The 16202-nt window shown below is 30.8% G+C and overlaps 2 protein-coding genes across 2 annotated transcripts in view; one reads left to right on the top strand and one right to left on the bottom strand.

Moving 5' to 3' along the window:
• Positions 1–6568: 6568 nt before the first annotated feature.
• On the top strand, positions 6569–11984 carry LOC113373452. Its single transcript, XM_026613748.1, has 5 exons — positions 6569–6596; positions 6643–6757; positions 11103–11263; positions 11487–11632; positions 11712–11984. The coding sequence occupies exons 1-5, from the start codon at positions 6569–6571 to the stop codon at positions 11982–11984; spliced, it is 723 nt and encodes a 240-aa protein (XP_026469533.1).
• A 2780-nt stretch (positions 11985–14764) lies between these two features.
• LOC113373453 (sentrin-specific protease 2-like) overlaps positions 14765–16202 on the bottom strand; it is a 45571-nt gene continuing 44133 nt past the window's right edge. Inside the window, 6 exon segments of the mRNA XM_026613750.1 lie at positions 14765–14926; positions 14999–15045; positions 15165–15219; positions 15222–15305; positions 15585–15771; positions 15832–16127. Coding sequence (XP_026469535.1) covers positions 14765–14926; positions 14999–15045; positions 15165–15219; positions 15222–15305; positions 15585–15771; positions 15832–16127 — 831 coding nt within the window.

The following is a 16202-nucleotide window of genomic DNA, read 5'->3' on the forward strand; positions in this document are numbered from 1 at the left end:
CTCTTTTCCTCACCACCCATGGGGTAGAGTTGCCAGGCGCGTTTTTTTAATGTGGTGTCGCCACAGAAATAGATACTTCTATTCATATTTACGTTTCTAACATTTCAGATGGAAATGGATATAGTGTAAATACTACTAAGTATCGATTTGTGCAGCCCTAATCCACTTAAACTAACTTACAAACTAATTATACCTAACTGACTCGAATATATCGCGAAAAGAAGAATCCCCGTGAAATGACCTAATGTACCCAAAAATTTCGGTTTTTAAAAATGAAAGAACCTCTCGTAGTAAAGAAAAAAATTAATATAAAATGTGTACTTTAGTATTTTAGCGGTGATTGTAAATTTATAAAAAAAGAGCATTTACATGATGTACCCCCCAGATCCACCATGTAAACACTTGGAAAAAACTTCATAGGTTCCCAGCCTATGAAGTTTAAGGACAAAGGATAATTAATTAATTAATGTAAAAAAGCGCGAAAAATGTAAGAAAGGTTCTTTCATGACGCCACCCTTTTCAGCTCTGAATAAAAGTACGCGAACAACCTCAAAAAAAGTACGGCGAAGATTTTAATGTCAAAACGTCCCCTAACCTGATATTAACTAAATACTACTATAATAATAGAAAGTCTTATCTCACTGTTAATTTTCCTTCCGATTATGTCATATCATCCAATCCAGTTGCAGGCGGTAGTTCAGGTAGTAGTGGTGCTAGTTGGTTTTGAGTCGATATTTTCTGCCAAATCTCGTGCAAGACCTAAAAAGAGGTAAACATAGAATTTCATTACATTTATTCGTATGAATTGCAGAAGTAATTGTTGGTACCCACTTGCACATATCCCTTTAATTCGGTAGTGGTCTCTTGGTGGTTTGTGTATATCTTGTTAAAACATATAGACATACAATACAATGTCGTCTTTGAAAGACATCTGAAATGAAAGAAAAAAACACAAATGCCCCTAATAGGGACATACAAACGGGGCCCCGGTTATATTAATAAAAGAATATGTGGTTATAACTAAGGTCTAATTAACAATAATACGATAAAAACCTACGATACATATGCATATCCTCCCCTCCTGGCAGTTATTTGGAAGTCCTTGTGCTTTGTGGTGCAAAAAGCAATCAATTCTGTAACCCTGAAATAAAAAGAAAAAAGATTTATACATAATACTTAGCAGTATGCCATTAATTTTAGTGTCTTGGTACATCAATTAGTCTGACCAATTTTCTCCTATGGGTTGTGGAAGTAATTCTTGGTACTCACTTGGTAAGCAATTTTCTTGGAAAGACATCTGAAATGAGATAAAAAAAACACAAGTGCCCCTAAAAATAGGGGCAAACATACAAACGGGGCCCCGGTAACAAAAATATAAATATTATATACTTATACCTAACCAAGGTCTAATTACTTAATATTAACTTATGAATACGAGAAGAAAACCTGTAGGTATCCATATTGAGGTGAACTGAAAGGGTTAAGGATACTCTTGTTAGAGTGTAAAGATTGCTATTTGGTATGTTTAGCATCTCACTCACCTATATGTAGGGTTTACCTTAGCGCCCTAATTCGACTCAACAAAACCTGCAGTTAGCAGTGGAGATTTTAACTAACTACACAATTAAAACAGAATCTACTTACCAACTTATTGATTGCTACCGAGTTATGTTTACAGATCCGAGAACTTGACCGCACTTATGTATAGTGATGCATTAAGCCTGAATTCGAATGTACTAACGATGGGTTAATGATAAAGCTAGAAATTATTAAAAATGTATAGAACGGTGTAATTACGCAGGGGAAAGCTTAAAATCGGAAAACTCGATCGGATTTTTCTAGATCGTGTTCTTTTTCCCTGGCACAACATCACAACCATCACTAATGCACTAACTTGTGTCCTCCGTATTGGATTGACCACCTGAGAGGAGTGATACTAAAAAACGATCGCGACTCCGGACCTCATACGATAGGAGCCTTATAGGCAGGTGGGGATTTAGTTTAGGAGTTTAGAAACTCCTTGGAAATGATGTATGTAGTCTTTATCGCGAATCTGGACCACATACGACAGGAACCATATGGGCGGGCGGCGGATGTAGTTTGCACTAAAGGTTGTGCAACTCTTTGGAAACATTGTATGCTGTCGTTACAAAGACGCAATCACTTTTTAAGTATCAGTCCTCTGAGGTAGTCAATCAAGTCGGAAGTACATAATTAGTGTATAGTGGTGCGTGTGTTGTTCCATGGGCGAAGAACACACAATCCAGAAAAAGTGAGGGTTCTCCGATTGTATGCGATCCCCTTTGTCATTACGCCGTATCATACACATCTATAATTTCAAGCTTTTTGATTAACCAAAACAATAGTATATCAGAATTTAGACTTAAGACATGACTACAAAAATACAGTCATATCTTGCACCTACGACGAACACAACTAGGTAACATTAAATAAGTAAATAAGTATAGATTCTGTTTCATTCGTGTAGTTAGTTACGCACTCTACAGATAATTACCGGTTTTTATTAAAAGTCAGATTGGGGCGCCAAGGTAAACCCTGTATATTGGTAAACGCAATGCTAAGATGTACCAAGTAGCAGTCATTGCACCCCAAAAAGGGTACCTTCAACCTTTTTAATCCACCACAATCTCCTAGCAGTCCTGGTGCTTGCCGTCGCGGTGAGAAATTAATTCTGCAACCCTGAAATGAAAAGTGACTTGAAAGAAATGAAATAGACAATGACTTATAAATACTATGTGGTAGCCTACTCGTATTTATTCCAGTGCTCTGGTACATCATATCGGTACACATGTTCTCCTGTTCGTTGTAGTACTCAACCCCCTGGTATCTTTAGTCGAGGCCCATTTACACTAAAATAAATGTCAATTTTGTTATTTTTTTACACTATTTATCATCTTACCTTTTTTTTTAACTTCAAACAGTACGTCTTCAACATTTCTCCGCTTAGGAGACTTATTGTGCAATCACAAAAAATTTAAATCATTTAAGTAAAACATATTCATTGCATTGCAGCAGAAAAATCAGTCAAAATAAAAACAAGTAATTTATTTAACAAAGTTTTTAGATTTTTAGACGAGTTATTTACATCCATGCTACTAATAAAATAATTCCAAAAAATTAAACATTGTACAAATAATACTAATTAGAAATTAAAGTGTATGGGGTTGCGTTGCTTCTGGGAAAAACATCACAAGGACCCATACACCGAATGAATAATAATAATTTATTAACGAAACGCGAATTACTAGAACCTGCCGTGGGGGGTAGGCGACAGGAACACATTTAAACGCGGAAATCGTTTCAAACGATATTAAAATTACGAATAAGTCCTCGCACGAACAAAAAAAAAATAAAATGTGGACGCAAATAACTCAAAATTATAATTTAACTAAATTATAAAAAATAATTAAAAATTGTCAATGTGATTGAATAAAAAAAAAATCATGCACAATAAATCCCTAAAGCAATCCGCCACTGCGCAAAATACTGTATGAAATCTGAAACAAAAATGTAGTCAATCGTAAATATTTGAAACATAAAATTTATATTAAAATTTAATATTATTTAATTATATTTAAAATTAATAATCTAAAGATTGCATTAAATTATTTATGTTAACTCAAAGGCTAAAATTAAATATTTTCACAACAATAAACACTAAGGCGACACTTCAGCACAAATATATTGGATTGGAAAATGTAACGCAAATCGTTTAATTTTAAAGAGACAAATTTTTACTTCAATTTATAATATTTACATTCTTATAATTATAATTCAACAGAAAATCAAGTCCAATCGAATCAACGAAAACACAAGTTCCATGATACGTATTTGAAACTGAATGCACGAAATGATTACATAATACATAAATATTTTTTAAAAGACTTACCACTGACTGTAGTGTCGACCGAGAGGTCCAAATTCAGAATGATTTTAGTTGTTATTACGAACCTCTTTTATTGGGGTCAGAAAGGGACAAAACTATGAATTGTTACCAGATGATACTAAAATTCAAAAATTCAAAAATTGTTATCTAATTGAATAGTTTCGGGTACGGAACCATAGAGGGTGCAATACGAAATGTTTATTGTACCTCACAATCAGTCATAATTCAACCTTCGTGGCGAGATGGTCGAAATTATTACTGCTAATATTTGCATCTAGTTCTGTTTGATTCATATATTTGATATTTATTATTTGTATTTGCGTCTTATTAATTTGTGCGTTTTTATATATAATTGTAAAATAAAACTAGTGGTGTATGGCATCGTGCCTTAAGGCAAATAGCTAAAACTTTCCGTACAGTTATGGAATATTTGAGTATTAATAAATGATTTCAAATAGATTATTATAAATCCTGTAACTTTTTTACAGAACATTTACAGAACAGTGAATAAACAAAATTTAATCAATCAAATTTAAAATGAAGAACATTGCCTAATATTTATAAGAATCATATAAACTGAATTGGAAAGTTTAAATCATTTATTTGAAGTACTTAAGGGCTAGAAAAAAATCGAATTATTTTTGATATTAAAAATAAATTGGAAGTTCAAAAAAAAATTAAGTTTTTTATCACAAAAGCAATCGCTTCGTCAACACAAGCAGAAAGTTCTTTGAATCATTCAAATTGGTTGCTTAGTCGAATGCAACTTTTTGCACATCTAGCTCAGAGTCTCCCAAACCTGGACCTGCCTTTGCGAAAAACTAATCACCACATTTCCCCGTCAATATGAACCGAATATTTTTTGAATCATTATAGTCGGATGCTCCGTTCTCGCAAAAACTCAATTTCAATTTTCTGCATTATTTGCACCGTATCTCCGAAATGGCTGGACCTGCCTTTGCCAAAAACTAATCAGCACATTGTTGTTTATCAATTTATTATATAATTTAATCCTCGTCTATAACTTTATTTCTATCTCCAATTAAGATCATGTTCTATATCTCGGCAAACAAACAGTGCGCATCTTTATATTATCCGATGGAAATCTTTCAAGAATAATAAATACGATATCTCAAGTAAAGATTCAACAATTTTAATTAATAAAGGAATAAAGGAATGGAACTCTTAATTATACGGATGACCTTTGGCTTGTTTAAAATTCAGAGATGATTATTTTCATCGCAGGTTGCATCAAGGATCGAGTTGGAGATTTTTCATTTAAACTTTTCTTGTTGTCAGAATTAATTATTGAGTGAATAATATTAAAGCTGATTTAATTATATACTTATAATAATATAATTAGTAATTCATTTCTTAGAAAATTATGAATATTATAATAATTTTATAAACGTTATAAATAAATTTCAAGCTTAGAATTTTTACAAGCATTTCGTGAATCTATTTTGATTTCATGTTTTTTGACAAAAACCAAAAAAATGTCCCGTATTTTCTATTTATTGCTAAAGAATGAAAAATTTACTTGTTTTTACCTGACAAATAAATTGATCGGGAGAAAACAGACAGTTTATAGCATTTTATAGTTTTTTTATATATTTTTTTTATTTCTATTTAAATTCGTATATACAATTCTCTGAGTATATTATACGATAGATAGATGGCACTTGCCTTTGAAATTATAATCCACTCAGTCTACAAAATTTATTACTCAAAGACTTCACTTCATTCCTAAGATAATAAAGCATCCGCACAAGATCCATTAACTTTATGAAGTTGAATAAAAAATAATAAGAACTCTGTTAAATTAGGTTAAACACCCACTAAAAACCCAAGAGGAGGCGTGAGAGAAGATTTTCAAGAATAAAGGAGAAAAATTTATATGCGGCACTTTAATATATAAATTTTAAACATAACGCAAAATCTTCGAAGGTTTTATAACGTAATCTTATCCAAATGCCTTTCGGCAAAGTTTATGTAAAATCGATAATGTGATTTATGGGAAAATCTGATTTAGACGCGTTTTTCATGCAAAAAATGGGATAGAAAAATATGGAAAGAATTTAAATCAATATATGCATACTATCATGAAAATAAATATCTGATCGTTTATTAATATTTTTTGTATATTTATTATTTTATATACTAGCCATAAATATTTTATAAACAAATTATTTTAATTAATAAAGTAAATTAAAAAATATCTATTTGCTCACAAATGTTCCATATAAATTCAGGTTACTGTGAAATAATTTAGAGCTGTGTGTATGGAAATAATTAAATTATGCTCGTTCATGAATTTATAATACCAGAACATACAAAGAATATCTCATTTACAGCTGTTTTATTTGAATTTCGTTAACAATTCAGGATATTCACATGCTATGAACATATATCCATACAACCCCGAAATGTAACGTTGAATGTGCTGTTATATCATTATGCACATATATATATATACATATATATATATATATATATATATATATTTATATATTTCTATATACCATAAGTGCCAAAGAGCTTTCATCTTTGATATTTATTGCAATTAGCAACTACTGTGCTTTTAGGTGTGCACGATAAATTTCTAAATATGCATGTGACACACATGTTTCATGGCCTTTTAACCACTCTTGCAATTGCAATATGCACATGTGTATGCATTTATTACCCAGTAACATTTAGTCATAATTTTAATAGATTTACTTTTATTATTACAGTGGACAGTTCGATGCAATATGATGCTTTACGAGCTTTTTTGAAGCACGAGAATATATTAAGCAACGTGTGGATCGGCTTAGTGAGGAGCCATAAGAATGGAGCTTTTACATGGGCGTAAGTAATAAATTAAATAAAATAGTTGGAAATAGTATCTTGCCTTGAGGCAAGTAGCATTAACTTTCTGATACGTATACGTAATGAACTTAATCAATAAGATTTGAAATTTGGTTATTTAGGTATAAAGTTCAACTGTTCATTTTGGAAATAAAGTTTTCACTTTCACTAAAAATTATTTAGTGCCATTTCTAATTGATATCTTTTAAATTTACTTATATTGTCTGTAATTATATAAATAAAACTAAGTTGTATAACACATTTTATTCATCTTTTTCGGGTTTTAAAGTTGAATTTTATTAAAATGCCCTAAAGGCTTAGATTCTGATTAGAATCGCTTAGGTGCGGGGCGCCATTTTAAATTTTAGTGAATTTTTTAAATTCAACCGCTTATTGTAAGCCTATAATTTTTTAGTATGTTATTTCAGATTAGGAAATCTATCCTTTTACTAAGTTTTTGAAAATAGTTGAAATTTTTTTTCAACATTTGATTACGAAGAAACAGCCCGCCCGATCTTCACCAAAAACTAATCAACGCGATTCCAAAACAAAATTTTCCCGAACAGTTTTTGATTTTTTAAAATCGATTCAAGACTGTGCATGAAACTTTTTACATTTTTGTGCTAATTACACAGTCCTTAGTCGAATGGCTTGTAAATTTTTGAAATTGGTCAAGCCGTTTTTTAAGAAAACATTGACGAAAAATCAAAAACACACACATATTTTTTTTCAATTCAGAATGACTTGAAACTCGAGAAAACATTAACAAATTAGATTTTTTGCAAAACATAAATTTCTTCTAGGGGAAGTTAATAATATACAAAATTTAAAAAAAATAAAAAATCAACAAGAATAATATAAGGTAAGGTAAATATAATGTTAAATATTTATACAATTTTACAAAAAATAAAAATGGTATATTTATTACCTTATCAAGATATTATGATTTTATTTTTCTGAACTAAAATCCTCTTTTCTTTCTCAAAAAATCATTTATACAAAAAAAATATTCATAAAGTTTCGGGAATATAGAATGTCCCCTTCTTTAAGAACTTATTAAAACCAAAATATTTTTAATTATACTCTCGTTTCAAAATTAAAATAAAAATTCATCAAAAAATATAATTGAAAGACTTGTTTTTTGTGTATTCGCATCCTTATACATAGGTAGCATAAGGTATTATCAATTATAATTTTATGTATATAAAAATTGATTTTTTGCGAGTGTTTATTGAAACAATTTTGGTTTGGTTCAAAGCTCTTGAAAATCTGGGGCATTCCATATATACAAAACAAAGAAAAATATTTATAAATAAAAATTTTAAAAAATATTTTTCTGTGAAAATATTGGGCTTTAATTCTGAAAGGTAAATGTATATGCTATGTCCGTATCAGATTCCTTTATTATTTAGTCGTCAGTATTATCATTGGCTTGGTAGTACTCCGACCATCTCCGACACGAAGGTGTATGTATACAGTCCTTTGTTTAGCAACACAAAAGAATTGCGCAATTCCGTAAAAAGAACAAAAAGCGAGCGTTTGTCGCACAATGTCGCCGGTGCACTTTTATCTCTAAAAATAAATTCGAGTGTTTTGTCACATCAAACCCGTGCGCGCGTTCATTTAATTTCCTAAAATTAATCCGTGGCAGCGTGTTCGACAATTAATTAAAAGCGCTGAGTTCCATTCAAACCGACATGGTCGGGGGGCACGACGACGGGAAAAATTAATTACTGAATCGACAAGTCCCGCTGTCGACATTTCAATTCCATTATTTTTAGAGCAAGCTACCGCATTTCATAGTAGGACCCGAGAAGCAAGCGAATTCTACAATTTCGTACACGTCGCATAATAAGCACAAGCGAGACTATCAAAGGAAAGGACATAATAAGGTCCTTTGTAAATCGGCTTATGTATTTATACTGTAATCCGGCCCTAAAAAATGGTCACAGTAAAGGATGCTTATGTTACAGGGCCATAATATGGAGCCGGAGCCCATTCTGAGTTCTTCGCGTAAGAACTACGATATAATGCGGAGTATAACATAATGTTTCTGTTTTTCTGATATGAGCTTAATAAAACAATGTTCTCATATCCTATATATATATATATATATATATATATACATATATACATATACATATACTATTCAATAACGCGTTTCCTAGTTCATCGTGCTGAGACTTTCTTGATGGTGCATAAGATTCATGTATCAATTCCACATAATATGAAAATTTCTATTTAATTGAACAAAATTCACCAAATGTATATAATTTACATATCGGGAAATTCATACAACTTGCCCTAAGGGAAAATATCGCATACACCTAGCCAAATTTGGTCGCATTCGAATTCGAAGTCCGAATGGTCTCATTCGATTCAGATTCATGTATCAATTTCACATAATATAAAAAATTCAATTTAATTGAATAAAATTCACTAAATGTATATAATTTACATATCGGGAAACTCATACAAATTGCCCTAAGGCAAAATGTCGCATACACCTAGCCAAATTTGGTTGCATTCGAATTAGAATGATGATGAATGGTCTCATTCGATTCAGATTCATGTATCAATTTCACATAATATGAAAATGTCTATTTAATTGAATAAAATTTACCAAATGTATATAATTTACATATCGGGAAATTCATACAAATTGCCCTAAGGCAAAATGCTACTTACACCTAGAAAATTTGGTATAAGTGTAAGTGTTCGATTCAGAATGATGATAAATGTCACGTGAGGGAGGGAGGTGTACAGTAAGATATCACGTGTATTTATTTTTTACCTGATTTTTTTTAAGTCCAAACATTTTTTTTCTCGTAACTAAAAATACACGTGATTTTTAGTGGGGAAGTCGGATAATTTTGAATATCACCACGTATCACCAAGGGAGGGGAGGGGTCCAAAAATCCTTAAAAAATCGATCACATGATCAATGGACCTTAATAATTTCCCAAATTTTCGCGGCGTAAGAAGTATATTTAAATAAAATAAAGGAAACTTATTCTAAGTATTTACAAAAAATGTTAGAAGTAGACAACCTTTGATAAAATTAAATTGTTTTTTATATAAAATTTAAGGTTGTTTATAAGCTCAAAAAATCATAATTAAATTAAAGTAAAATTAAGTGATGTAATTACTGTTAAATTCAAAAAAAATTAAATTGGTATAATCATATTTATTCGTCATTAATACCTAAACTTTCCAGAACTTGTTTCATGTTAAGAGTGCTTAAATCTAAAATTAGTTTAAATTGTCTTCTTTCTATCTATTACTCCAACTTCTACTCGCATTTGGTCTTCGGCATTCAATTTTGGGGTTTTTCAGCATACTTAAAACATGTTTTCAAACTACAGAAAAGAGCATTAAGAATCATGTTCTCTCTTAACTCGATGACAAGTTGTAGAAATATTTTTCAGAAGTATAACATTCTTACCGTTCCTAACATATTCCTACTTATTACACTTCTCTTTATAAAAAATAATCCCCAGTACTTTAATTTATCTTCCATGTCTGATTCCCACTATGTCACAAGAAATAGAACTATCAAAGGATCGACTTTTAAGCTTAATACTACTTTTAATTCAATTGATGGTTTTGGTATTCAACTGTTCAATTTATTACCTTTACAAATACGTCAACTAAGCAATCATAAATTCCACAACGTTTTGATTAATTTACTAAAAGCCAACAGTTTTTATGATATTTCTGAATATATTAATTTTGACTTCAAGAAATACAGTGGTACCATCCCTTTAATATCATAAATATCTATTGTTTACTGATTATATGTGATATCTTACAAATACAGCAATTTTTGGCTATAACTGAGTATTACTTAGCTTTGAAATATTTTTCTTCGTCTCTGATACTGCTCTTTTTTTTTCAGAAAAGCTTTTAAACTTTTAAATAATTTCTGCAAATTAATGGATATACAGGACCTCAACTTTTGAAGATGCTCTAAACGAAGATGTAATATCAAGTTTCATAAAATCAAGACTCAAAATTAAATTAGTTTAGCACTCCTTTATTTGTATTTTTATATTTGGTTGTTTCGTTATTTAATTGTAAAATTTTAAATTGTATATCTAATACATCTACATCTATAAATATAAATATAAATATAAATATATGATTTCAACGAAATAGGAGGTGAAACAAGAAAAGATTTAAAATTTAAGAAAAAATCAGTGGCGGTATATAAATAAAAAAAATCACTTAAAGCTATAATAAATGACTAGAATTAAATACTAAAAAATTCATAAATACTAAATTTTTGTAATTCAATTTAACTCTTACGATATGATTATTAATGATAAATGAAATTATGATTTAGAGGCACTTACCGAACACTTTCTGGAGACGGTTACTGGGCTGAAGCTCTGCCTAAGACATCGGCGCCTCTATGTGCTACTGCAGACCCCGCAAGGGACTACCGATGGCACGCACGCCACTGCGGCGGTGCCGAAGTTGCTTCTTTCGTATGCGAACTCAAAGGTACAGAAACCCATGATAATATTCTAGAAACACAAATCATTATATAGTTAGTATAATAAAAATATAATATAATAACATACGCAAATAGGTGACAAAGGCCTATACCGCAAGATAAAAATTGTGTTAACTATTATTTTCAAAATTTGATACTCGACGATTTTGATATGATGATAAGTTATTCTTCGCATACATTAAATGTGTAATGTTTTTCGTTAATTGGTAGTTCCCGATTGGACAAAAGAATGCACTGTTTCGACTATGACCGGTATACAGTACGCTTACCTTCCGGAAGAAGTCGCCGTCCAACTTGAAGTAAAATGCCCACTCGATGAAGATGGATTAAGAAAAGTTCGTTGTCAAGGCAGACAGGTAATGAATCTATAACCTAAATCATTATTTTTATTTTAGTTCAGATTTAATACTAGCATTATATTTTTACCATCCCTAGGACCGCAAGGCTATGGAGAAGCAGCTAGCATGTGTTCCAGAAGCCGGAGATATCTTAGACAATATGATTCCTCAGTCATCTGGATCCGGTAAAGTAACTACCAAGGCTCCAACCGTCCCCAAAACTTGGCGCTATACTTCTATCGCAAGTCTCGAAGACGGACCTCAAACCAGACATCGCAGAGAAGCCGATGTAGCTACTCCTTCAGAAGCAGATGCCACTTGGAGCAGTACTTATCGTAGCACATCTGTAGATGAGAAATCGAAGCCCTAGAAGAAACAGCACGACGAGACGGCGTTTTGGTAGAAGACTCCGATGTCGACATGATGATGGCAGATGAACGCACCATAGAAAATTTCGTCGTGGACAGCACGCCAACTTCCGAAGCCACGGATACAGAAATCGATGTTATTGAAACTGTTAACAGCATTAGCGAATCCGCAACTCCAAATACTGTATCCACAGAACCAGAGAAAGATCAAGTTATAACCACCTCCGAAGCACAGATTAGTAGTCAATTCAACGCCCCTTTGCAACCCGATCAACGGGGCATCAAACCCCCAATGGTACATGCAAGATCAGATTCGAAATCTATGGATTGGGTCAGCACTGAAGCAGATGATCATACAGCCGAAATGAAATTACTGGGACATTTGCCAAAGGGTCACATCGTAGTAGATAATAAACAACCGCATACCACGCCTATAGATGAAAGTGCAAGTGCAAGCAGTGCAGTTAACTTAGAAATGGCTTCTGAAACTACTGAAAATGCAGCTTCTAGCACAACGACTTCTCAAAATATTTTACCGATTGATACTGATATTGTTTTGTTAAAAGAAAGTTCGTATAGTATTGTTAAAAATGGCACGGTCATAGATGTTTTGGAATTGAATGATACTATTTCGGAGAAGAAAAAACCACGAGCGATAATGTTGTGATAGCACCAATTGTAAGCGATAAGGAAATTGAAGACAACATGATTTTAAACGATGATGAAGAAAACCTCTCAATGTGCAGAAACAAGATAAGAAAAAAATATCTGAACATAAAGTTGTCGAACTCACATTCACCGAACCGAGCGTATTTTCATCAAGTTTGTAATTACAACCAAAAACTTCAAAGAACCAACAAATGCACCATCTATGCAAACAAAAACTCAAACGCAAGAAATTGACCCTAAATCGAAATACTGAATTCCAATGATTCCAAGGTAAATACAGACAGTGAATTGCTGTTCGAAAATAAATCAGCGCCGTTCATTACAACTGATGCATCAAAGGAAGCGACGACTTCCGAGGCATCTAAAAAAACTGAAGATTTAAGTCCTACTCCTAATGATACCGAAAAGGAACAGTTGAATTTCAGGAAGCAGATATAGAACCATCAGAAGAAATGGATTCAGAACCAGAACAGCTTCACCGACCTAATAGAAGGCGCTTGCTAACACAACCCGAAGCAAGGGTGGATATCCATTTCACATCAGACGAGTGTTAGGGTAACTCAATATATAATAATCTTTTAAGTGGATTTATATAAAGACATTTGTAATTGATGGTAGTGTTATTGTATGTTTACTTCATATATGCCCAATCACTTTGGCAATTAAAAAATATCGGAGCGCACAGATATTCTTATAAGAATATCGCATGTAAAATTTTAAATTCGAATGAAATTTCGTTTTAGATTTTAGAATGAGCTTCTAAGTAGCGTTATAAACAATTGATTTTCAAATAGAATTAGTTGTTTTGTTGAACTTTACATTCTCTTCCAATTTTATTAAAGTTGCAAATTTACGTGTATAAAAATAATGATATTAAATTCGATTATATCAGGAACGAAACCAGAAAGCATTAATTATTAGGGCGAGTAAAATTTTGTATATTTATTTCTAGGATTGCCAATGTTAAAATAGAAATTATAAGTAGATATCAAATGTAGAATTAAATATAGTATATGTAGAACTAGATTTTCAAGCTAGATAATTTGATGTTAAATATATATTTAAATTTTTTGACTGTTAGAAATCTTTTATGAATGATTAGACTTCCGCTTCGTATTCTATTATTATTCATAATGTTGATAATAATAATGGTACTGTTTTACTTATTTTATAGAAACCTAGTGAGTGGTATTTGAGTAACAAAATAATTCCATCGATCGCATTCAAAATGTTGAAAAAAACTGCACAACACAAAAATGATATAAAAACGCACCGTCCTTTAACCAGATAAATTTTATTATATTATATAAATATTAAAATTTAAGTACTTAATATTTAAACATTTTGTATTTATAAATTTACATATACACATTGAGTAGTGTGTGAATTTATTCAAAAATTGTTTTGCACAGAAAATACTATATATTTTATGAAATATTATAAAAACTAAGCAAAACTTTTGTATTTGATGGTTACCTATATTTGAATTGAGCAGGCTCAAAGCTAAGTTATAAATTATTCAAATTTTATCACATAGTGAATTCTCAACTTAAACCAAAGATAATTTTCAGTAATCAACATTCCTTAGTATTTAATGAAATATTTTTATTAAAGAATATTTTGCAGATTACTTATAAGCAAAAGGTTTTACTTTTGTTTATTCAGGTTTATTCCAATGTAAATATCAATTTATTTGTAGAATACAAATATCGTCGTCTTAAATATATCTTCAAAAATTGTTTATAAAAAATATTGTTTGCAAAATATTGTATTATTATTTGATATAAAATTTAATCATTTATTGAACTTCTATCACTTTATATTGAAAATCCCTAACTAATAAAAGTAATAAAATAATAAATATTTATCAAAAAAATATAAAAATATATTTAAACATTTGTACAATTAACATCATATTTCATTAAACTTGCTAGCAAATCAAGGCTTAATAAAAACTTAAATATTAAAAACAACTTCATGAGATTAAATAATAACAATACTTTGCTAGAGATTCATAAATATTAAAATATTTTTATACATATGAAGTAAGTAAATAATATTCTACTAATAATTATATTATATTATTCAAACAAAAGTTTAAAGCTAATAAACATTAAGTTAGTAATTTTCCATTGACTATTTCCAAACACATTTTTCTCCTAAAATATTTCATATCATTTTGACTAAAATTAATTTTTGCTCCTCTACATATGTACTCCGCAAACATACATGAAAATACTCCACAGTCACAACCATTCATTTGTTGAGGTATATCCTAAACCAATTATATGACAATAAATTTAAAGTCTTTAAGCAGTAAAATATATAATTGTAAAATTCACAATACCTTTACTGTCTCCTTTGTCCAGGTACTTGATCTAGTGTTACTTTCTTCTTATCCAATGACTCCTCTTTCAAATAATTTCTGCCATATCGAGAACACACCTTTATTGGACCCGCCCATACTATCATAATACTTTATAGTTTTATGTTTAAAATCAATATTAACATACCCAATGAACACCACCTAACGTGAACTGGAATTGGCATTAAATCAAATGAAAATATATATCCACTTTTCTTGTCCATCTACGAACGGAACTGTAACCACGAGTTCGAAGATTGACTAAGAAAAAACTGTCCATGGCATGAACCTATAATATATAAGTATATTTAATATAGAGAATATTATAAAAAATAATAAAAATAAGAACATTAAAATTGCCTTAAGATTTCCTGGTTCAGCTCCTCGTTGTGTTAGTAATTTCATATAGAAATTATGACATTATCATTTAACCAATTTAAGCCACTCAGTGAATAAAGACAAGCGCCAGTAATGTTGTAACCAAATTTTTGAATAATCTGCTCTTGAGATGGAGAGCGCATGGCTTTATTGATTTTAGCATCTTCCTCTGAGTGAATTCGGGTAATACTGTTTCGACCTCAAGTGGTTTCTCTCCACTAAATCTATAACTTCTTTTATTTGCAGCTGTTTTCAATAATCTCTCATTGATAATTTCATCAAATACTTTATTTTTGTCACTAAGAACTTGAGCTCGCAATTTTTCATCATTAATTTTCAATTTCTTTTGAAGTCCACTTTGGTCAAATCGTTTGTTTCTAGAAGAATAAAATAAAAAATAGAATATTCGCATTAATTGAAAAAGTAAATAAACTCACAAGTTATGTATCCATTCAGTATGCTTGGTGACTGGTGACACATTTTTCCTTCTAATAGTAATATTCTTTAAAGCCCCATTAGTATCGCCTTCTCTTGATAGTTCCAGAATCGATTTCCTAGACTTTTCATTTTTAAGGATACTCTTTCGATTGTCTTCAGCTTTTTCATCTTTAGTTAAATCCACCATTGAAGGTGTCTTGAATGAGTTTTCATCTTTAGTTAAATCCACAAACAAAGGTTTCTTGAATAAGTTATTTTTATTTTGTTCAAGTGTGACACAAGCCACAGCGCGTGACTTTTAATCAATTTTACAGTAATTAATTTTTTCACTAATTTGTTTACGTCATACAAAGCTGAACTTTTATTCAAA

Source organism: Ctenocephalides felis, unplaced genomic scaffold, assembly GCF_003426905.1.
Source record: "Ctenocephalides felis isolate EL2017-DRISC unplaced genomic scaffold, ASM342690v1 CF-g0.4_SCAFFOLD_01604, whole genome shotgun sequence".
NCBI lineage: Eukaryota > Metazoa > Arthropoda > Insecta > Siphonaptera > Pulicidae > Ctenocephalides > Ctenocephalides felis.

Bases quoted from the DNA above. Each gene is read 5' to 3' on its own strand.
- LOC113373452 (XM_026613748.1), top strand. From the start codon at position 6,569: ATGCACATGTGTATGCATTTATTACCCA. The intron at 6,597-6,642 runs GTAACATTTAGT...TTATTATTACAG, and splicing joins GTGTATGCATTTATTACCCA to TGGACAGTTCGATGCAATAT. The intron at 11,264-11,486 runs GTACAGAAACCC...GTTAATTGGTAG, and splicing joins TTTCGTATGCGAACTCAAAG to TTCCCGATTGGACAAAAGAA.